Here is a 24,676-nt window from a genome sequence, read left to right on the forward strand (position 1 = left end):
ATTGAGATAGTTCTAGAAGCACATATCTATATCCTAACTCTTGTTTCCCTGTTATCTTCCCATATTTAATAATCACTGAGAAAATCATTTGGTGAAGTTAGATATTAGATTTTATAAAAAAACACAACTTAGGGCCACACCAGTACCCATGTGATTGAAGGAAAAAATTAGGTAGCCATCAATACTCCTGCGGCCCAAACACCCTCCACAGCGAAAGATTGATACCTTACAGGCTGATAATGTTATTGTGAAAGCAGAAAAGAAGTGAGCTGAGGAAGCAACAGAAAGATTCAAAAGGCTGATTTCAATGGAGATCTTACTCTAAATCTGGTTGATCTACAAGAGGTTGTAGAGTCTATTCAATCCAATCTGCAACACAAAGCCAAGGTATACAACACTGACTTGGTTAATGAAGCAATGATGGAATTCCTAAATAACCAAAATTCAAAAGATGAAGATTATGAGAAGGATGAAGAGATAGAGCTTAACGATGAAGGGGTAGATGCCAACAACCAGGAAGGTGATGACACGGATGATGATGATGACAACCCACCATCTCCTCCACCACCAGGTTCAACAGCAGGAGGATTAGAGGCTAATGAGTAATGTGGTTTCAATGAAAATAAAGATGAGATGCTGGGGATCAACCGTAGACACATGAACGACAAGAACAGATTCATCCCAGAAGTAGACACAACCAAGTGGTGACCAGCAACAATCAGGACATTAGTCTGGAGAAGCAACTCAATGACTTGATAAATGTAAGCAACTCATTCTGGATTCACGCTTTGATTTGGATCACAACTACTCCACTTAGCTTTTGATGCTCAATACGAGTCTAAGGAAGCAAAGAGTTCAAGAATGCTACATGATGAAACCATCTACTTTAACTTAGAGAGGTTTCTATTGTTGTATGTAGCTGCCAAAAGAATGATGCAGAGTGCTAGAGAAGTCCTAGACCAAAGGATCAAGGCACTATTTGAAAATAATGCCACCAATAGTGAAGGGCCGAGGACCTGGATGACACGGGAACAAGAGAGGAAATCTCAAGAGCCTCTACCATCTCGTCAGAATTACCAAGAAAATGATGCAACATGAAAATCAGATGGTGATGAACTTCATCGAGTTTGTTCTAGATTTTCCAGTTTTATTCTATGCCATCCCTGAAAAGGAGGAAGAATTACCTCGCTTCTTTCTTGTGCTATACTCGAGGTACATTGAGCTGCTGACAAACAAAGATATATTCAGATTGTCAATCAGTTGAGGGAATGTTATGAAAGGATCAAAGCTGAGTGGTTTGCATGGCAAGAGGCTCTCAATAAAGCTAAAGAGAGGTTGGTAATAGAAGAATTGAAAGCAGATCTGAGGAACTTTCACTTCACAATGGGGCAATGCTGAAGCCACAACTAAGTGTTGATTAGAATCACCAATGAGCTTATTTAGCTAAATGTCAAAGCCTCCTAAATTTTGAGAAAAGATTTGACGAACAGGGAAGCTTTTGAACCACAATTCATAGAAATGGATGAAATACACTCCCAGTAGGATGGATCCATAAAGCATTGTTTTGCCATAAACTTGCAAGAACCCGATTAACCAAAGGGAAACACTTTGTACGACGCTGTTACAAAGACATGGGAAGCCTCAACACCCTATGAGATATAAAAGATGACTGAGCACAAAGAGCAAGTGGAGCAGGAAGCCATTTACAAAGTTAATTCACAAAGAAAGGGTAGGTTTCAGTGCTCCAGGTGTTTCCAGTGCACCATTCAGTGTCCTTTATCAATCTCCAAGGAAGAAGGCTCCAGATAAATTGAGGATGGTCCGATGGATTGATACATCTTGGAATATACCAAAAGTCAAAGAAAAGGGGAAGGAATGTAGATGGCAAGAACAACGGCCAATTGAGGGAATAGATGGGTGCAATAAGGCTAATTATTCCCAAGGCCAGTTACCACAATTACTGGCACAATGGACAGCCGGTAAGAGGCCCAGTCCGATGGCTATATATAGGGCTCACTATTATTTTGCGAGATATCTTCTCGACTTGTCATTTTGGCCAGACTCTTCACTATCCCTATTTAGTGTCTTGGACCTCTTCATGCTCTTGTACTTTGTAACTCTAATCATTAAGCCCAGAGCAGGCTTGGCTCACATGGTTGTACTTTGCCTATACCAACATGAATATATTCCAGTTCTAGTCTCCATCTTAGTTTCCAATTCAGTGTATATTCCATTTCCAGTCTATGCATTCATTTTAGTCTTTGTCTGATATAATGTCTAAAGTTGTAATCGAATCTGAGCTAACTCTAACTAGCCAACTTAGAATAGCTATCATAAGCGCTCAACCCATTCCATCTTGTTTTCTTGTGTAGCATCACAATCCTTTTTCACATGTTCTTTCTTATGGCAATAGTAGCACTCAAACATGGCACATGCCCTTTCCTTAGACTAGGCATGATCATGAGTGCAACCTCTCTCTTTTTGAGTCTGTGCAACATAAGCGTCACCACTCTTAGTAGGCTTAAGCGATTTCCCATGAATCTCCTTGGTGAGAAAAATACCTACATCATTGTAGATTAATATGCCTTTACGTGAAAAATTACTCATGCTTGTGTAGAAATTGTCCCATGAGTAAGGTAGAGAGTATAACACAAAGATAAACTTTCTCATTAAAATTGAGTCTTTGTGATTTCAATTGACTAAAGATAACATTAAACTCATTTAAGTGTCCAAAAACGGTGCTACTCTCTTTCATACGAAGCCAAATAACTTGTTCATCAAATAAACTTTATTACTTGCACTCTTGTTCTCATACGTGTTGCATAACTTATCCATAAGTCACGAGAAGTACCTTCACCAACAATAGTGAAATACACTAGCTTTGCAACATTTAGATTTAGCATCGTGATTTCCACTGGGCATCTGTGTAACCCTCACTCTCTTGGCACTTAAACAATGGCTCAAATTTAGCAATCTGGATCAAAACATCCTGAATATGCTCCCTCCAGATGCTAAAATTTGTGCCATGAAACTTCTACCTATTATAAATGTCTTTTTCAAAGATAGAATCCATAACTACCAAGAGTCAAAACTATGGCAAGGATCTAGGAAAATTTTGGTGGAGCTTTTGCAATAAAATGACCAAAATCTCAATCTAAAATGAGTAAAAATGCTGTCCAAATCATTAAAAAATGCATAAAGAGTGTTAGCTGACTATAGGTGTATCAAAGACTGATCATCACAAATGACCCAAAAGAAAACAGTTTCAAAAGCACCTAGATGTATATCCTATGGCGAGGCCTCATATAAGGGGTACTTCAACAACCTGTATCACCAAAAGCATCTCAACATTGGAGAATCCTCCAGCTCAATAAAATCTCACCATGACTCTCCAAAGGCTTAGCAAAGACTTAGGACTAATAATGGTCTTGCTCAATATAATGACCATCTATTGATTGCAAGTCAACGTACATGTAACAAAGTAATCAATGCTGTAAGAAAAAAGGATCTCTACATAAACAAGCACCAATGAAGATGCAAGCAAGGAGCTCAAAAGATACATAAACAACCTCAAAAGAGCCTAACCAAGGATTATTGGATAGGTTAGTTGGTTGTTCGACTAGCCACTTGGCTAGGACCCTAACAAAAGAGAGGGAGTTCTCCCTTCCTCATAATGCTCCCATACCCCGGTTTGTAGTGTAAATTTTCAAGTTGAAAATGGAAAAAACAAATCCCAGTTGTCTACGAAGTTTTCCCTAAGAAAATAAGGGCTTGCTCAAAACTATAGTAGTTTTTAGGTGAAAAAATGCAGCTTGGGCCAGTATTTACACTATAACTTGTGCCATTTTGCCAGTTCTTTTTAAAGGCTATCTCAAAACCCAGCCAAGATTTTTCAATTTTAGACAATTAAAATACTTTGAGAGTTTAATGGTTGACGACCTCCAAACACATAGGTGGATCAATTTATAGAGGGCCATGCTAGAGTGAAGAGGTCAATACTGCAAGGCAATGAAAATGGCGCACAAAGAGTAACAGATAGTGTGACTTATGAGACTATGTATTTGGTTAGAGGATCATGCCTTATACAAAATTCCATATGGGGGATTTCAAGCTTAGAATGTGGAAATGCAAGTGCAAGATTGAACCTTTGTTGAGATGACATCAAGGAAGGACTTGAAAGACAAGAAACTACTCCTAAAATTTGATCGCAGTTGGGAGTTGTACTTGGTAGGCTTGGCGATTGCAGCTAGTCTATAGCTATCCCTAAATGAGTTGAATCATCATGGGGGCTATGCAAGCGAGACAAACAGCATATCTAAGATGGTACTAACACTAAATTGAGTACCATATACATACTCTTTCATATATATGTAAGTGCATGTGGTGTGGTGTAAAGATTTACTTGTTATAAAACTTACACCTTAACACAGATATGAAAATGGATCAAGGTCAAGGTCAAGAAGTACTAACTACATGTGCAAAAAGAGCATCTTGCTAAAAATGCACAACCGATTACTACATAGAAAAGGGGCTAGATGAGCATACTAAAGAATATATAAATTCAATAACCTATCTCTTATATAGACCCTTAGATTTGCAAGGAACAATGTCATAGAACACGCTCATTCCAAAAATTTACATTGTTTAGCTAGGTACTTTGCCAAGTATGGATAAAGAAAATTAATGACACTTGAGAGGAAATGAACGTGGTAATATTAACTCAATTAATAGTGCAAGTGGCACTACATATGATTAAAGTATTTCTGCTTATTTTGACACCTTGATATATTCAAGGGGTAGGTCACTCATCCTCCGTAGTGAGAGAAGAACGATTAATTTTTCATTGCATGGATACTAAGATTTTTCTCTCAAGATATGAGAACAGGTTCTTTAAAGACATAATTAAATATATATACTGGTGCTATGCTATCATAATAACTAATATATAATTCTCCTAAATGATTTTCTCATGTTAAACTGATCATTTAATATGGGGAAGTTCCAGGGGAGAGAATATTGGTTAAGCTGGCAAACTGGCCACAATAGGGATCCAAAGAAGGGAAAATAGGGATGCAAAGGGTGGCCATTTTCAAAAGAGAAATGTGTAACGATGGGCTTTAAAGACCCTAAGGTCAAGCCCATTAAGACTTCCAAAATGCTAAGGTTCCAAAATTCAAAGGTTGTGTCCAAAGGTCAAAAGCTTAGGAATATTGGATGCTTTGTGTGTGTACCAAAAGTCTTCACAACTCCTACAAAGGAGGGGGTGAGCCTTGCAAGTAGGGGATGAGAGAGAAACACACACACACACACACACACACACACACAAGTCTCCTTTACACAAAGGGAATGAGGGACACATGTCAGCTCCCTAGGCCAGATGCCCACAAGGTGTACTCAAATCCTATTGGATGACCATGGAGGTGGACCAATGAGAATTAGGCTAGAGTAAATCTAGTTTAATTAATTTAAAAACACTTAATAAAAGAATCAAAAAGAATTAATCTCTCTAGAAGACTATTGGACAGTCTCCCAAGGGGTCCAATGAGCATTCAACAGCCCCATGGCTTACCTGATTCCTATTGGCTAGGAGACAAAGGGGTCCAATGAGAGCTTAGTTGCATTCACATGTCAAAAGGCTATCACTTATGCTCCTTAAATCCTATTGGCTAAGCTTGGAGAGGTCCAATGGGGTGGTAGCATGAGCAAATAGCAAGAGGGGTCGACCAAGAGAGAGAGAGGGGGTTGATTTTTCAAAGGCATTATTGCATACACACTCACACTAACTCATATGTGAAGTAAGAAGATTCTCTCTCTCTCTCTCTCTCTCTCTCTCTCTCAAGCTTTAATGGAAAGCTTATCACCTACTCCAAGCTTGTGAGAAGGGAGGCCTACACCAACACTTGATGCAAATCTAACCAAGAGCCAAGCTTCAAGGCATGCTCATCTCCTCATCCATGCTAATTACTAAGCTATGCTATGCTAATATGAGTGATCATGTGAGGAGATGTACATCTTTCTCGTAAGACTACTCCTTCTTCCTCTCAATCTACTCTCATACCCCACTAGCTCTCACCATCTTTGAAGGTGTGTGAGGTCTTGGGTCGGAGACCGTGAGGGAATTGATGTTGCGTTTTATAATGTTTTGCTTAGTGCTTGAAGATTCCATCTTCATTGCAATAGCTAGTATTGAAGAACACAAAGAATTGTATTGTAAAATGTCTCTCTTGATGGGAGAAACCATAATACAAAGCTTTTGGAGGGGGAACCGGCTCCATGTAAATCCGATCCTCACATGTTGTCAAAGCTTAATTTCTCTCTCTTTTGAAGTATTGTTCATGCTATCTAACTAGGTGTTATGCTTTTTGTTGCTCTCTCCACCCAAGCACTCTTGTTATTCTCATTAGGAATCTATTCTATGAAATGTTCACTATGTTCATGCTATTTTCTGCTACACACAAGTTACTAGGCCATTAAATGTTACATTGGTATCAGAGCACAAGGTTTCTCTTTTCTTGCTCAAGAAGGGAGGTCCTCAAGCTAGCTACAAATTGTTGGTATTATTAACTGCAATTGAGTAAGTAGAATAGGGATTTTTGAGGCTTGTAGTGCGTGTGCCTTCGTGCAGATAACGGGGCATCACCGTCGGTCTTAATAGTGGAGTCCTATGGGGCTTGCCTACGGCTTAACCACTATTGAGCTAATAGAAGCTTGACCGGAGCCGGTGCTATTTTGGTGTTAAAAGACCCTCTCTTCTATTCCTTGAAATTAATGGTATTCGAGCGACGGGTACAATAGCTTGAGTGCTTTTCTAAAGGGTAAAGAGGAGTAGCAACTAGGGCTTGAAGTGCCAAAGTACACCTAAAACTTTTACACCTAAAAGTTGTTAGAATGACTGACAATAGTAAAGAGAGTGAAATTAATGTTGATAACTTTGATTTTGCTAATGAGCAGGCTACTAATGATGCCCCTATGCTTGTTAACTTCCTTGTTTCTAGGCTTCAACAAGCCATGGGCAATCCATCCCTCCAAAGTGAAGTGCAACGGCATCTTCGTGCTCATGGGATTCTCCAAGATCTCCACCATGATGAGAGAGTACCTAGGAATCCTCCTAGTGGGACTCCCAAAAGAGGCCTCTCTTTGATTCAAGAAGAAGAAGAGAATCCATACGAAGGGCTCAAAAATATGCTTCTTGTTGGGGGTTCCATCGTTGCAATAGCTCCAATGACCAACAAAATTATCAATCCGGAGGAATGAGCTACCCGACTAGGGCATGGAAACACTCACACGGTTAGTGAGCTAATCGTGGCAACACAAATGGTTAACTCTACGAGGTGAGATTCTCAACCTATGGAGGAGCTAAGCCTCAATGAAGGGCAATCTCCATATCCACTTCTCTTCACCTCTAATCAACCCAATCACACACACTACGATCGCAAGATGCACACAACGCTAATCCTATCATGCAACACACTAATCGCAAGCACACACACATAGATCTATCGAGCACCACACTCCAATCAAACCTACATGCACACACAAGCAAAAGAGGGCAATCACACAAGATTGGAGAGGGATTAACCACTAATTAGTTAAGATCTAGTTAATCTAAGCATCATAGGCAATCATAAGAAGCATGAGAGAGGCATAGTGAGAGAGAATGAATCATTGATTAGTGTTAATCAAGTCTCATGAGCAAAGAGAAGCTCAAGGACTCCATAGCCACACACCTCAAGAGCTCTCACCAAAGAGTGCTCTCACCAAATGACTTGAGAACCCTAATTTCTTTTACATACTGCCTTATATACCTAGGTTAAAAATATGCACTGTTCGGGCGTCCAAGGCCTTTAGGGCTCACCACTTACTGAATCTGCAACCTAGTCACAGTAAGTGACCTATTCTTTACAACTTGGAACTCCCATTGAGCCCGTAACACATTAAAATATTACAATGGCTTGAAATAAATCGAGAATTTACAATACGTGACCATTTTGGGAAAACGTGAAAATGTGTAACTCCAATCTTTACTGCTTCTTTGCATTCATCTTTGATGTGCATCTGTATGTCTTCAGTCTTTATCAACTTCTATTAACTGACGTTGACTCAGTTAATGTTCCCCCCTTCATATTTTAGTGCCCGTCCTCGAGCACTGTCGAAAAGTGTCCGTCGAGGCCAGGGAAGGTTTTGATTGGTTGTTGATGGGCTGATCGTATTCATTTTGTCGTTGGATTTGTTGATGGAGTTCAATTGTTGCAGCATCTTCATTGGTCCAAATATGTCTGATGTGAGAGATGATGTTGCATTTGTCAATGTAATAGCATAATGATGATGTTGTTGTTTATTTAGGGAAAGTATGTACAAGGGAATTGGAATGATGAGGTTCTAATTTAGGGTCTAATGCCTGGATGACCAAAGGGAAAAAACCCAGTGGGAAAAAAGTGCCTTTGGGATACGTGCATTATTGGAGTACTGAAGGAATATAAGAGGGTAGCATGATGGAACATTGGTTTGCCTGTTGTAGTCCACTCAAGGTGCATAGGTGGAAGCAAAAAAGAGTTTCTAATGCATATGTCCAATGATGGGACATCCTATTTATGCATACAAAGAAATTCATGGCAAACAATTTGCTGTGCAAGAATGATTTTGAGGGATAATTCAGAAAGATGGTGTAGCTATAAAAGCATATGACATGGCTTTGCAAGCTGGCACCCCTTTAAGAATGGTTTTTGATGACGAGGATATCTACTCTCATCTTACTGTTCACTGTGCGTGAGTGTTGGACTCTACGACACTCCACCAATTGTAAGTTAATAGACTTCGACTCTTATGCTCATCTCATCCAGCATGAGCGACATGACTTTAGATATGCTCAACTCTTCCAGCTTGAGTGTAAGCCTAATAACTACGACTCTTAGCACAGACTTTAATATGACTTGAAGCTTTGGGACTAATGATTTGCTCATTTTATGGTTCAACAGACTCTGACTATGCCAAAGAGTGTTTGGCGACTTGACTTTTTACATTCTTGAGCTTACTACAAACATTTCTTCAGGTAAAAGTAAGCTTGAATCCTCAAAAAGAGGATTAGTGAAGGACCAAGTTGGCATTGAAGGTTTCTTTTGCCATACCTGTGTTATCATCTTTGAATCTGCATTTGCGTTGGTTGGGTCGTCCTTCTTTGACTGTGAAGACTCCATTATCTGTTTGATTTTCCAAATAGGCCTGTTGAGAGGAGTCTTTGATGTTGTTCTAGGCCTCTGCTGGCTATCCGCATTTGGCTTTTGACTAGGAGCATTGGAAGACTTAGGAATCCAAATCTATTGATAACCTTTGTATCTCCATTGTTGACTTTGTTGAGCTCTAGGTCTTGTTGAGCTCTTGAGATCTTCATGCAGGCTTGGTGTAGTTGTAGTTGGCTTGTGGTTGACTGGTAGCCAAATTTTTGTATACCTTGTGTAGAATCCTTGTCTAAGAGGAAGATCCTTTGCGATCTGTCTTTGTTCTGTATCCTCTTGAGAGTCGTGGTAGACTTCAGCATCTTTCAATGTTGTTTTGCTGTATACCTGCTTCTTAGGTATCCTAGGATATTGTCGAGGTTGATACCTTGTGGGCCTTCTTTCTTGGGAGGGACTTGACTTCACTTCATATACCCGTACCTGAGGTTTGGGCACCCATATCTGTCTGTTACCTTCATAGTACTCCTGTTCCTTTAAGCTCCATTGTGAAGCTATCCACCCCATGTGTTTGTCTTTCTGTGTTGATTTCCCGTCCTTAATCCAAATTGGATCATTGACTTTGACTAAACTGCTTGGAACACTTGCTTGACTTTCCTTTGCTTTCTTGAGTACTTTGGCTGATATATCTTTGCTTTTTTGGGTGTCTCCTTAAAGTTTTTAGTTGGTTTAGCAATTGACTTGAAGTTTTGAAAGCTTGACTCACTTGAAGAAGCTGATCCATGAGGGTTCTTTGATGTAGAGGTATGCTGTCACAACTACTTTGCTAGTCGGTGCAAGGTCTACTTTAGCTTTACCTTTGTCTGCTGATTCGACTGGCACTGTCTGATTGATCTTTGGGCTTCCTATTTCTTCTTGGTTGTCTGCAACTCCATTCTTCTTAGCTTCTGGCTTTGGTGGCATTCTCTACTCAATAGCTAGTGTGGTTTCCCTTTGCTCTGTTTGATTTACACTTGTTGTTGCTTGATCTGCTTCTAGCTCTTCTGAAGTTCTGATTGATGGAGATGAATCATCTTCAATAAGATCTGCTTTGATATCGGTCTCCATTTTAACTGTGCTTGAGGACTTTGTGCTGTCGTCCGTGGGTGACCAGTCTTGTTCTTCATCCTTTGATTTTTGTGATGACTTCGTCATGTTTGAACTTTGTATCTTTAACATCTCTTGGGCCATTGGCATTCCCATTATGATGTCGTCTGGCATATTCTTTGCTGTGATTACATGGAATTAAGTTGTGATGATTTGTGAACTTACTTCAATGGTGGTGGTGATGATTCCCCAGCATTCTGCTCGTTTGTTTCCAGATATGCTCACAAATCTAGGAGCATCTTCCAACTGTGGTTGACCACATCTTTTCCAAGTGCGAAAAGACATGAGGTTCTTGTCTAACTTGAAATCTAGCTTTATTTCTTTTCACATCTTTTCTTCGTTTTCACCAACAATATTGCACTTGATCGTCTTAAGATTTGTGTCTGATTTGACTTCTTTTGCTATGGCAACATCCTTTGGTTGAACTTTATCTGCATTTTCTTTGCTTTGATCACCTGCTTTTGTTGATGTTGGCTCCATTGACCGTGATACTGCACTTTTTTGCAATTGTTGAGCATTGTCCTCCTGCATTTGAGTAACCTTTGATCTTAGAAGATCCATTGTACTTTCTGGTAGAATCTGTCTCTTCGGAGGAGATTTTGGTGGTGACCTTTGTGTAGCTCTCTGAACTTTAGCTCCCATTGACTTTGACTTATCTGTTACCTGTTCTGGCAACTTGAGGATTTGCATCATCTTCAGATAGTCTTTGACTTCAGTCGGGCCATCTGTATGGGTTTGTACAAGGTCATGACCTAGCTAATATTCGTTACCATGTGCATCTTGATATGCATATGTGAGCTTGGTCACATGTAATTGTTTGAACACTATTGGATTTGTCGATTTTTTAATTTGATTTGTGGAGATCAGCTGAAACTTTTGTCCTTGATGATCTTCATATAAGCATTTTTCTACATACTTTATCTGCAGACTCTGATGGAATCTGGATCAATTGGAAACTTCCAACAACCATATGATCTTTCAATGGTTTCTGATTTGAAGAGGTCTGTTGACTAGAAGCTCTAGGGCTTCTACTTGGTGTAGCATTTCCTGGCACATAAGTTGAGCTTAATGGATATACAGCTCCCCCCTTCCTAGGGTGATCACTATAGCCTGCTTCATTGTAAGAATTCAAAATTTTTTGGCTCTGATTTAGTCTCACCTTTTGGGACTGTGAAGGTACACTCTGGGTACCACTGTTGACATTTGGCATCTGCAAACCTTCTGCATAGTTTTCTATGTATCTTCGTGAAACATGACAAATTATTCCCCAAGTTAAGCTGTAGATAGCATTATCCTTGCCCTGATATTGTCTATCCCGTGGGTCTCCTATGATATGAGCTTCTGTGGTTTCAAGACCCAAGGCATCATAGATGCTAGACTCCCATCTAAATCTATGACTGTTTTGGTCAAAGTATGTGCTCGTTTGGTCACAACGTCGAAGCTTGATTTCTGATGGAGGAGAGTCTGGCTCTGAACAAATTTCTGGGTTTACTCGGGTCATATCTTTTAGCTCTAGAGAGGATGGGCTATAATAGATTCTTTCCTCTGAGATGAACCATCCTTTCTGATCTATCACTGGACTCACTTCTATGAGCTGATATGTGGGCCTTTCAAACACTGGTTGATCCTTTTTGTACAGTTTCCCTTTTTGGTCTATATAGTGTGTATATGAATTATGTGTACCATACAATGTTAACATCATTCTGTTTGATATGTCCCTTAGACTCATGAATAATTGCACACTTGTGTCAGTGGATGCAAAATCATTTGCAAATTTAACAGTCTTTTCAACCTTCGGTGATATCTCGACACCTTTACTAAATTCATGCAAGAATTTGTTGTTCAAAGAATCAATTTTAAGCTTTTCAGGTGTCTGTGCATCCTTATGCTGATTTTGAATTTGCAATGTTTTTAATGGTGCTTCTACTTATCTTAAGTACTATTTCCGGATATGCTTTTGTAATTAGATCGCAGAAGTATCTCCACCAGGTGGGGGTAAAAAACAGGGGTATATAATCTCCCAATAAGCTCCAATTTTCGCCGATACTGTCTCTCCAGAAAATCCAAGAGATCTTATATCTGTTCAAATCAGAATTAGGGGGAATAGAGGAAGCAAAATAGAATTAGAAAGAATGGGAAGATGAAAAATAGTCGGGAGAAATGAACGCGAATTGGAGTTTCGTGAAACGAAAGTAGCAGTTTATGGAAACGAAATGTAAATGGTTGTAGGTAAATCCAATTTTTGACTTCAATGTCATCCGAAATCCTATTACCCGGCGCTAGTAATGTATTACCCGCGAGCCAAATGAAAAGTTTGGGCTCCGGAGGAAAAAGATTGTACGCTTCAATCGGACCCGGTGTTGGTCAAGGCACTGCCGCGGGTCAGGCGGTCGAGGGTATAGCAAGACAGCCAGAAGCAGAAGGTAAAATACGAGGCACTTGTGCCATCTCTACCACAGTTACTTCAATCAGAAATGCGAATACGAAAAGAAAAGCTATGACTAGGATACCAGTTACTAAAATGACTAGAGGTATCGTGCAAATCTTACTGGAAGAAGGTTTTTTAAAAAGCGTCACGGAACACACAGAGGGGGGGAAAATCTTTATGGATGTCAAACTGAGATATTTTGGCAAAGAAAAAAAGCCTTATTCACCTCCAATTGTCAGATTCGTTATCATCCAATTTTTCGAAACAAACGGCAGGGGAGGTAGCTGATCACTTACTACACCAATTCAACTTATTTCGCCTAACCTGCATGAATCCGCGACCATAGTAACGAGTTAGATGCACTTACATCGAGATTCTCATTTCCAATTTGCTATGTACCTTGCTTGTTGGCAGTTGATGTATCCCTGTTGTTTGGATTTCTTGGACAATCTTCAGCAAAATGTCCACCTTTTCTTCCACAATCTGAGCAATACCATATGATTGGTGTTATTTCATCTGGCTCTATCATGTCAGGCTCTTGCTGAGAAGTTTCTGCTTCTATGCTTGCCAAGTTGTCAGCATCTTCTTCTAAAACACTGAGCATCAAGCTATAGATTGCTCCATCTTGACCTTTGTATCGTCTTTGACTTGGTTCTCCAATTAGATTGGCTTCAATTGGTTGATCTGTTGGATCTTCCATTATTGGCTCTCGACTATAGATTTGACCATTGTAATCCATGTACAATGACCCTGATTGCATATGCACTAAATGGATGCTTTGCGGACTTGTGCACATTTCTGGATTTACACTTGGGTTGATTTTTTGCCCTTCTATTTGCACTTCATCTTTGAGCTTGCAATACCTAGCTCCATTGAAGTCTGTGAACATCTGGGAGTTCTTTGAATTTAGCTTTACTCTGATCAGTAGGATCTTGGTTCCTGTGTTGCTTTTACTGTCAGTATCTATTGCCTTCTGTATCTGCATATAAGATTTTGTCTCCATTGTAGCCATATAGTTGTAAAATCTGGCCGGTTGCAGTTGCACTTATGCTGCCACAGCTATTGGCTTGTTCTGTTGTACTTGAACTCTCGGCTCGATTTGAGTCCATGTCGACTGGTTCTATAAAAACCGTCTCCTAGGAGAATTTCTACTGCTCGTACTAGCCTAATCTGCAATCACATGTGAGTTGTGCCACTGTTCGTCCGATTAGAAGCTCAATTTGCAATGCAATTGCTTGCACTTGCCAATTTTGGTTTGCACAATGACTTTTAGTCCCTGGCGTTCTTTGTCTGAACTGTGGGAACAATGTCCAGATCTGTGCTAGAACTGTGATGACCTCGGCTCGAATGATCACCAAAACTGTTTTCGCACTTCTCGGTTTTTTTTTTTCTAATTTTCTGTTGTTTCTAGCTTTTTTTGTTGTTTGCTCGGTGTGAGATTTCCCCGGTGTTTCTTTTTTTTTTTTTGGGTTTTTCTGGCACTTTCTGGCTTTTTTGGCTCTAAAATCGGTCACTCTGTCAAAGTCGTAGCCAAATGTAGATCTAGTAACCAAATCGAGCTCTAATCGTGCATTAGTGTGCTAAGAATAACCAAAAGCGGCCAAATCGAGATCTCGCATGTGAACACATTCTAACTAGCTAAATCTGGTCAATATCAAGGCCAAAACGAATCTGTACCTCAAGTCGAAATCAAATATGGTCAATCGTAAGACTCTGCGATCAAATCAAGGCAGAATGCAATAGTGCGCGTGAAACAGCTCTAAAACGTGTAATCTAGAAAATCATAGACCCAAAATCAAAATCCGTGTCAAACACGGTCTGTGTGTGTGATTTGACTCGAATATGCTAAAAATGGCTCAAATCAACAAAATCGGAAAATTTCGGATGAAATCTGACTCTCGAAGCTCTAAATGCGTCTATTCGTGCTTAAATGCGTGTGAACGGGACGTGTGAGGATGCTTGATGCATGTGCAATGCAATGAAGAGAAACAAGACAAAGAAAAGCAAACAAAACAAAAAAATTTATTTTTTGTGTGTTTTTTTAAATAAATAAATAATTAATTAATTATTATTTTTTTAATTTTTGGTCTCTTGTGTGTGCGAGAGAGAAAAGTGTGTGTGTGTGTGTATGTTTGTTTGTGACTTTGTGAGTCTGTTTGTTTGTGTGTTGACTTTCTTGTCTTTTCTTCTTTTGTTTGTTTTGTGTGTGTGTGTGGAGGGGTTGGGTCACACAAGGTCAAGGAAGAAGAAGAAGAGAAGTATTTTATGCGCCGCAAGGCACGGTATCGAAACCCGAAACCCGCTTTCTTTTATTTATTATTTATTATTTATTATTTATTTTTAAATTTTCAATAAATACCAAAAATAGGTCAAAAATTAGCCGAAAACTCCAAAAATCGTCAGAAAATCCCTAAATTTGTCAAAAAAGTCCAAAAAATTCTAGGAATTTTAGAAAATCATCATCATTCACAACAGAGCATTTCCGACACGCAAAAGCACACCGAAAATAGTAGATTTTACGGTAAACGCGATTTACGACACAAACATCAATCCGACCCCCGAAAATAGCAAAACGCTCAAAACTCGACCACGGAAGGCACAAATGCAAACAAAATGATGTCGTAAATATGCACACACAAAATAGCTCGTAAAGATCGTAAAATCAAATTTTTATGGAATTATCCAAAAATTAATGCAAAAATTATCCGAAAAATACCCAAAAAATTTGTACAAATTCTCCACACATTGGGGAATAGTGCAGCCAAATAAAATTACACAAATCACATCAATTCAATTTCCAAGAATTTTATCAATAAAATCAAGACTATGCAATTAAACCGAGAAAATTATCGACAAAAATAGGTCAAAAATTGACGAAATTAGAGTGTGTAAATCTCTGTTTTGAGCACAAAAACGCAACATTTCATCATTATACACATCATTTATGCAATCAAAACATTGAATTAACCTTGCAAATTATACACTTTTACACACTAAAAAATTGGTAGTTTTTACCAATCTTTAGGTGCGCACACAAAAGTGTTAAATTTGTCGGATTTGCAATGTGATTTCACAAATCAATAGTTAGGCATGAGCACACATCAATCATCACAATTCACAAATCATAACGCACACATTGATTTCTAAGTGCTCAAACATGGGCAAAATAGTGCACACACACCTAAAACTAGCATGCACACACTCAATTAGAATGCACACACACTTGTAATTAGTGAACACACACCTAAAATTGACCATCCAAGTATGCAATTAACTCGATTAGGCACCCAATTAGCAACATGCGCCACCAATTCTTAAAAATTTCGGCATTATGATGGCGTGAAAATGAAAAATCATAGAATTTTCCATCCCTAACATCAACATTGCATTGCATCAACATAACATAGCATTACATTGCATCACACTACATTGTATCTTGGTGGGATATCTACAAAATTCTACACATCTTTAGATTCTAGGGAGGTTGAGAATACCACCTTAATTACCTTTCCGTTGAAGATCAATTGGATGGTCGATTGCTCCAATCTTTCATAGCACATTAGTAAGTTAGCAGAAATTAGTCAAATTAGCAAAGGGTTAGTGAAAAATTAGTGTGTGTAAACACACAATTGGCAAGATATGGTCACACATTAGGGAATTATGAACACAATGCTTCATGCACACACATTCAAAATCCACAAAAACATGAACACAATGCTTCATGCACACACATTCAAAATCCACAAAAACATAAACACACAAGTGAAATTAGTGAGGGAACGCATTCGTTTATGCCACAATTACACTACCGTAGGCCATCGTCCCCGGCAACGGCGCCAAATGTTGGGGGTCCCATCCTTGCAATAGCTCCAATGACCAACAAAATTATCAATCCGGAGGGATGAGCTACCCGGCTAGGGCATGGAAACACTCACACGGTTAGTGAACTAATCGTGGCAACGCAAATGGTTAACTCTACAAGGTGAGCTTCTCGGCCTATGGAGGAGCTAAGCCGCAATGAAGGGCAATCTCCATATGCACTTCTCTTCACCTCTAATCAAGCCAATCACACACACTACGATTGCAAGACGCACACAACGCTAATCCTATCATGCAACACACTAATCGCAAGCACACACACATAGATCTATCGAACACCACATTCCAATCAAACCTACATACACACACAAGCAAAAGAGGGAAATCGCACAAGATTAGAGAGGGATTAACCACTAATTAGTTAAGATCTAGTTAATCTAAGCATCATAGGCAATCATAAGAAGCATGGGAGAGGCATAGTGAGAGAGAATGAATCATTGATTAGTGTTAATCAAGTCTCATGAGCAAGGAGAATCTCAAGGACTCCATAGCTACACACCTCAAGAGCTCTTACCAAGGAGTACTCTCAACAGATGACTTGAGAACCCTAATTTCTTTTACACACTGCCTTATATACCTAGGTTAAAAATATGCAATGTCCGAGCGTCCAAGGCGTTTAGGGCTCAACATTTACTGAATCTACAACCTAGGCACAGTAAGTGACCTATTCTTTATAAATTGGAGCTGCCATTGAGCCCGTAACACATTAAAATATTACAATGGCTTGAAATAAATCGAGAATTTACAATACGTGACCATTTTGAGAAAATGTGGAAAATGTATAACTCCAATCTTTACTGCTTCTTTGCATTCATCTTCGATGTGCATCCGTACGTCTTCAGTCTTTAACAACTTCTGTTAACTGACGTTGACTTAGTTAACACTTCTTGATGATGCATCTCCTTCCCAAAGGAGAATTCAAGAACCCCCACCGAAGGAACGAGAAAGAAGTGAGTCTCCTGCCACCTTGGCGGAGATGGCTCCACGAAGACGGCGGGCTAAACTCTCTCCATCACCTCCAAAACGGAGAAGACCATCACACACTTCTCTAGACCATAATTCAAAGAGGAATGACAAAAAGCAAGAGAAGAAAAAGGTGAGAAAAAGGACACCCTCTTCTCCATCTTCTTCATCCTCTTCCTCTTATGAAAGTGATGGTGCAGACTGTTTACCCTCACAGCTCACAGACACCCTATCACCTACGAGACGGACGTTGTAACCAACGGCAGACATTGTATTATTTATTGGTAGAGTCAGGTACCGGGCTTGTCGGTCCAATAGGAAAGAGTAAGAGTGATCGCCGATGAGAGGCGCACTCTAACTGGAACATTCAATGGATTAGTTGGCTAAGCATGGGCGCCCAAGTGTGAATGAGGCAAGCTGATATAAAAATCAACTAAACCTAAAATTCACTCATTCTCTCATTTGTGCAATAGAAGAGTGCTCTTGCTCCATCTCCATCTCCATCTCCTTCTTCTTCACCTCCTTGTGTGTGTGTATGTGTGTGTGTGTGTGTGAGAGAGAGAGAGAGAGAGAGAGAGAGAGAGAGAGAGTGGGCAATCGAGCATTACGAAGGCACGACAGCAGTGAAGCAGTTGAGCGCGGCGTAGTGGCGTCTCTTTCTTCTTCGCGGCGAGGAATCCTCCACGAAGCAAGCGTAGAGCGGTGAGTGACACACCATCGCCTTCTTTGAGCTTAATAGTTTAGGCTTGTTGTGTGCTTGGAGCCATTTTTGGCTCGCACACGGAGTATCGGCAAGTTCCTTGCATTGACATGTGCGACATAAGCGCACATTTTTGGCGCCGTTGCCGGGGAGTGCCATACATGAAGCTCGAGTAGCACTCTATGCTTCTCCGTGGTGCAATTTCTATTGTAGGAAAGGTAAGGAAGGAGTGTGTGTGTGTGTGTGTGTTGAGAAGAGGGATTTGGTATTATACTGTGTGTTTTTTTATTAATGGAGTTTTCAAAGGTTCTGTGTTTATTCTCTGTGTATTAAGGTAGTTAGTTTTCTTTGTTAATAGAGATTTCAAAGGTTCTGTATATATTCTCTGTGTATTAAGGTAGTTAGTTTTCTGTTTACAGTAAGTAGGAAGGAGATTAGTGAGAGTTAATAGAGTGTGTTAGTGTGTAAGAGTAGGTGTATTAGTTAGAAGTAGGTAGAGAGAGTGTGTGTGTGCTCTCGCGCAGGCCGCGGCGGCCTTATCCTTTAAAAAATAAAAATAAATATATAAATAAATTTTAAAAAATTAAAGGTAGGACCGGGATCGGGAATATCTCCCAGATCCAAGCCTAGACCTAAGCCCAAGCTCACGCTCAGGCCTCGGCCTCAGTCGCCTTTAAAAAAAAATGAATTTTAGCTTCACACGTTGCTAAAAAATGATTTTTGAGGACCAACGGAACATCAGATGCCCGAAAATTGTGCTGTAAAGCACACAGCGACCCTTTAAGTGATACGCTCGTTTCGAGCTATCACACACTTCAATTTTAAAAAAAATCAAACATTAAAAAAACATCAAAAACAAGAAAAAATCAAGTAGAAAACGGGGTGCGGGTGCAAAACACCCACAAAACAAAGCAAGTAACTTTTAAGGGTACTTGCCGACACTTGTAGGGCACCCAAAGCCCATGTATCTACGCTCTGGTCGTGTGCTAGAGTCCAAACAACTAGCTAGTGCTTCGATTTACGGGGGTACTCACTATCCTTCCACGCTAGGGTCTACGTCCTCGGCGGGGACCCAAGGTAGTGTAACCCAAGACCCAAATATAGCGGCTAGCGACTCTTCCTCTGACTACAATATTATGGAAGAGCATCTTACACAAAGCCCTGGGGGAATAAATGAAACCGTACCTAGCTGGGCCCAACAACCTGGAACTAGTGTTTTTAGCCGTTTGATGGAAACTTTTAGTAGAGCTACGCGCTCTGAACCTACGACTAGTGAAGTAAACGAAGGGGGTGGGGAAGTAGAATCACCATTCACATCTCCTGTAGACCCCACACTCCCTCAGAGTGTCCACGTGTACATTCTACCTACCTCATTTAATGAGGGCCCTACCGAGCTACCACCTTCCAAAGTCGCCTCTAAGGTAGCGTTGACTAAAAGTCAAAACACGGGAAGCAACAGTGCATCCACCTCACGGCAACCCTCTAGTACACCAAGTTTGGACGGGGTATTTCTCAATGAAAATTGGAAATATGACCTACACATGGAGACTTTGACCGACCTATACATGGGCTACACATACCATGTGGGTTGGTTAGAAGTTGTACAATCCACATCTAGTGCCACTAGTCTGGAGGAACAACAACACATGATCTACAATGTCATCCATAGGATTATCCAGTCCGAGAGGAAAAATCGAGGAATAAACATACCTTCGACGGGTCCTATGCAATTTTTAGACACGGGCAAAGGGAAACAACCCACTCTATCACAAATGGAGACTCCCCCAGTGAGTCCCATCGATCCCCCATATGTTGTTTCGCCAGGGGTCTCAATGCAATCTGAGCCCACAAGTCATAGCTTTACTTTTCCAAGTCTAGCTCATCTTTCCGTTGAAGACACCACGGCTACCATGCCTACCCCAATGATGGGCATGCCAAGAAACACGCCATGGACCTTGTTTGTTAGTAAAGCACCGCTACATGGTAGCTCAATGCCTGCAATAGTACCTACAAGTGCGAACCAATCGTATGCACCTATGGGTCCACGTACTCATGTAGTCCCTACCCCTCCCATTGTTTCAACTACCTATGCTCCACAACCACAATATACAAGTTCTTATTTCCATGGGACTATACCGGCTAGCATTAGCATGTCACATCCGACGTCTGCTATGCCTAGGGCCACTCATATGAACTATGGACCACCACATGGCACAACATCGTACCCAACGTGGAACCCAAGTGCTTCCTATGCGCCAAGCCCAATGCCAATACCTACTCCACATGTAGTCTCTGGAGCACCTTCACCCACGGTACCTGCTCACTTAGGTGACTTGGCAACATTTGCTCAAGCTATTGGTCGATCTATTGCTGAGAATATGCGTAACACGCCTGATAGAGAGCCTAGAAGTAAGGCAGTACAAATAGCCAAGCTTACACAAAAATTTAGTGGAGACGGGGATGTGCGAAAGCATATCGAAGTGTTTGAACAAATATGCGATTCTCTAGGAGAACACAATGACCTACATAAGAGCAATGCTTTAAGCCTAACCTTAAGTGGAAAGGCTGGGGATTGGTATAGAACCCTAAGGGTGGAAGAAAAAACGATTTACCCTACTCTTAGGAGACTGTTCTTAAAAGAATACATATGAGAGGAAGTGATTTGGGGTGTAGCCTCTCAGCTCCAGAAAGCCCAACGAGAGGAAGGAGAGTCGGTGAGAGACTTTATAAGTCGCTTGAAGCATTTGAACTCTCGTTGTAATCCAAATGAGCACTTCAACAATAACCAATTGCTTGATAGATTCATTAGGGGATTACGACATGAGGATATCACCTCTTGGGAAGCAGTCACCACCAATGCGATCCAATTGGAGGATAATTTAATGATTCAAGGAGAAAGAGTGTCTGTTGAGCCTAAATCTATATGCTCGCAAGCAGCAGGGCATCAGCCAATGACCCTAAAGCCTATTGCTAAGGAGCCAAAGATATCTGAGATGACTTTAGCAGATCTCACCAAGGCTATTCAAGAGAGTCTTAGAGACAATCGTGCTCCGCAAAACAATCATATGTATCCAAGAAGGGAGCAGCAATGGTGCTCAGTATGCTATGGACCGCATAGTACCAGTGAATGCCCTACTTTTAGAGTAAAATTCAATGGGAACTGCAATGCATGTGGAAGGTATGGTCATCAAGCTAAGGATTGCATAGTATTTAAGCGCGCGATGGCCAATAGACCAACCTTAGCATGGACAGACACACCTCGAGTGCCTGCATTGATGTCGGCCCCACCTCTTGAACAAACAGCACAACACATGGTCCCTAGGGCCCAAAATGTTGTTCAAACAACGCCCTTACCACCTCCAGTGCTAGGAACGCAACCACCACATCCGATAATCACTTTGGTGAATCAAGTGGGTTGTGAGTCATCTATTTCTTGTTTGGAAGGCTATGAGGAAGATATAGATCCTAATATCGCCTATGGGATGGATGTGCTTGAAGAAAGTCCACAATACTACATGGAGGACTATTGGGGACAAGTCAAACCTGTATATCAAGTAGCTGCTCTTGCGGCAAGAGGCCATAATATCAACTACACTGCTAAGAGACCACCTCTTCAATGCTATGAGTGTGGAGGTCCACATCGTGTAGCCGAGTGTCCTATTAGGCTACAAAAGAACGCCACACTAATGCAAACCAATCAAGCAAGCACGTCTACAATGCCGATACTCATGTGTAATCGATGTGGCATAGATCATTTGATTGCCCAATGTCCAAATAATCCAAATGCACCGAAGATCACGCCATTAAACTTGATTGAAGTTACTGAGGAGCCATCACCAAGTACACCCGTGGTACCAGTAAACGTACTGACACGATCGATGCTCCAAAAACAAAATTATATTCTTGAGGAAAGAGACACGGCATCAATTTCCCAATCTCAGAAAAAGAAGAAAACACGAAGAAAGAGATCGCAAAAAGCAGCGAAGTCAGACCCCAGTTCAAAGACCAACATAGGGACTGGTGACGACCCCGTATATATGAACGACACTGAAGAAGATTCTGATTCAGGTGAAACCATGGAGACCAAAACGACCACTAACATAGAAACCAACAAGGAAGATCTTCATGAGCCACAATGGCCAGGATCCAAAAAGAAGATAGGAACTTACCCAAACCCTACAGAGGAGATTGAGCGAGTCAAGCAATTAAGGAGTTTGGTAGAAGATACCCAAAGGGATCTAGAACCAGCACCTAGGAAGATCCAGATTACAGACACCGTGTTCCCTACGCAACAACAACCTCACCAAGTCCATAGACCCTTGGACATACCTAGTGTCATCCAAGAAGAAAGTGACTTAAAGTCATGGGAAAGTGGGCGTACTCACTTCTTGATGGAAAGAATGTTTACAGAGGGACTACCTGATCCTATCGAAGAAATGGAGATCCCATCCTTCCCACATCAAGGGACTCGAGGCCAAAAGGTGCCATTAAACATTGCCAAATTGATGGATTTCATGTCTTCAGAAGTTAGAACCACCATCATGTCCAAACTATATAAAGACCCCGAGCTAGTCTCAGCCCTTCGAGCCTTCCTCAATGGAGAACTGAAGTTGGGCTACCACAATTTTCACAGATGGATGGAGCTGGGGAGATGCCAATAGAGGAGGAATACATAGATCCACAACCGAACCTAGATGAGAACCTTGTTATAGAAATACCTGTTAACAAGTTGGGACAATACTTTGAGGGTGATGAATCTAATGCGACTATACCAATCACTACTAAGGGATTAACTGTGAAGGGAATCCTTGATGGTGGCGCTGGGGTTAGCATTGTGACTAAAAATTGCTGGGAAACTATGGGAAGACCTCACCTTGCGACCACAACCATAGTAGTGAAGATGGCCAATGGGTCTATTGTTAAACCTATTGGGATGCTAGAAGATCTCAAGATCAAGGTCTTTGGACATAAAATAAGGATTACCTTTATTGTTATGGATTTCTCCAAACACACTATGGCATCGGAGATGATCTTAGGACGTCCTTTCATGAGGGAAGCAAAAATGGTGCATGACTGGTCTAAAAACCATGTCTACTTGCAGTTCCAAGATTCTGTCATTCGAGTGGATCTTGTGACGGGTCGAGCACATCCTCTAGGAAACAGGTTTATAATCGATCATAGATCTGACACCACAGTTCACTCGGCCCCATTGCAGTATTGTTACACGTGTAAAGCGGACACTGATGTTGGGGAAGATTCTCCTTATATGGATGTACTACCTGGGATGACTGAGTCGGACAATGTGGATTGGGTCCACCTAGCAGAAACCATAGACACTTGGGGAAATAGGGGGACGACCTGGGTAACACCTGAGGGGGATGAAATGCATGTACCCTTAAATATGCTACAAGCAATGCATATAGCTTCTGGCAAGACTCATCCTAATATAACAAAGAAAACATACAAGTGGGTCCCTAAAGCTTCTTTAGCGACCATAGCTAGTGCTAAAAAACAAAAGCCTTGTAAGAAACATTCCACTCGCTCCAAGAAATGTAAGAAAACGTGGCGCTGGATTCCTAAACGACTATTGGAAGCCCAAGGCTACTATCAAGGAAATGATCAAATCTGGGTACCAAAACGTAGATTGTGTTCTTACTTGTCACCTGACCCAAGTGAGGCCAATCCCATAGCTCCAAAACGAACTGATGATCGTGGAAAGAAAAAAATCACAGAATGCTACACACCTGCTCCAGAGCTAGTTTGGGTACCAAAGAAAGAACGATTTGTTCCACCTAGCTCAGGAAGGGGGGAGTCCCATGAAGCTTCTAGCTCCTCATGTAATGCATCCATAGAGGTAAAAGCTTCTCTAGAGTCTCCACCTACAATAGTGGACCTCCATGAAGCTACAAAGGAATCCACACCTCCCAATGTTCAAGAATCACCTGATGAACCACTTCAAGTTCAATCCTGGGAGAGTACCTTACCACCGTTACAACTCGATGAGGCACCTAAGGTAATAGAAAACTACTGGCAAAAATCCTCACCTATTATCGACTGGAACAATTGGTTTCAAAGGGTGACGAGCACATTTCAAACGATATGATCTACCCAAGGAAGGGGGAATGTTTGCTGACAGTCATCATTCACTTGTTTCCCTCTCAACCTTCCTCCCTGACCTCTTAATCTCCCAATCTTAGGGAATGTACATATAAAGCCTTGTACTCACAAAAAAAATAAAAAAATAAAGAGCAAGAGCAATTAGCAAACGAGTATGCACAATAAAAGTCAAAACATTGACTCAGACCTACACATTTACATCCGGTACATTGAAACAAAAACCTATGTCATAAAATACCTTTGATCCCCATCACTCGAGTGATGGAGGGTAGG

At 40.8% G+C, this 24,676-nt stretch overlaps 1 protein-coding gene across 1 annotated transcript in view; it reads left to right on the forward strand.

The window, feature by feature from the left end:
- Nucleotides 1-420: 420 nt before the first annotated feature.
- LOC147441239 (uncharacterized) overlaps nucleotides 421-24,676 on the forward strand; it is a 54,558-nt gene continuing 30,302 nt past the window's right edge. Inside the window, exons 1-2 of the mRNA XM_086483410.1 lie at nucleotides 421-602; nucleotides 1,281-1,338. Coding sequence (XP_086339536.1) covers nucleotides 421-602; nucleotides 1,281-1,338 — 240 coding nt within the window. The remainder of the gene's footprint in view (nucleotides 603-1,280; nucleotides 1,339-24,676) is intronic.

This window comes from Adiantum capillus-veneris, chromosome 15 (assembly GCF_014529385.1).
Source record: "Adiantum capillus-veneris isolate H3 chromosome 15, ASM1452938v2, whole genome shotgun sequence".
In the NCBI taxonomy this organism is placed as follows: domain Eukaryota; kingdom Viridiplantae; phylum Streptophyta; class Polypodiopsida; order Polypodiales; family Pteridaceae; genus Adiantum; species Adiantum capillus-veneris.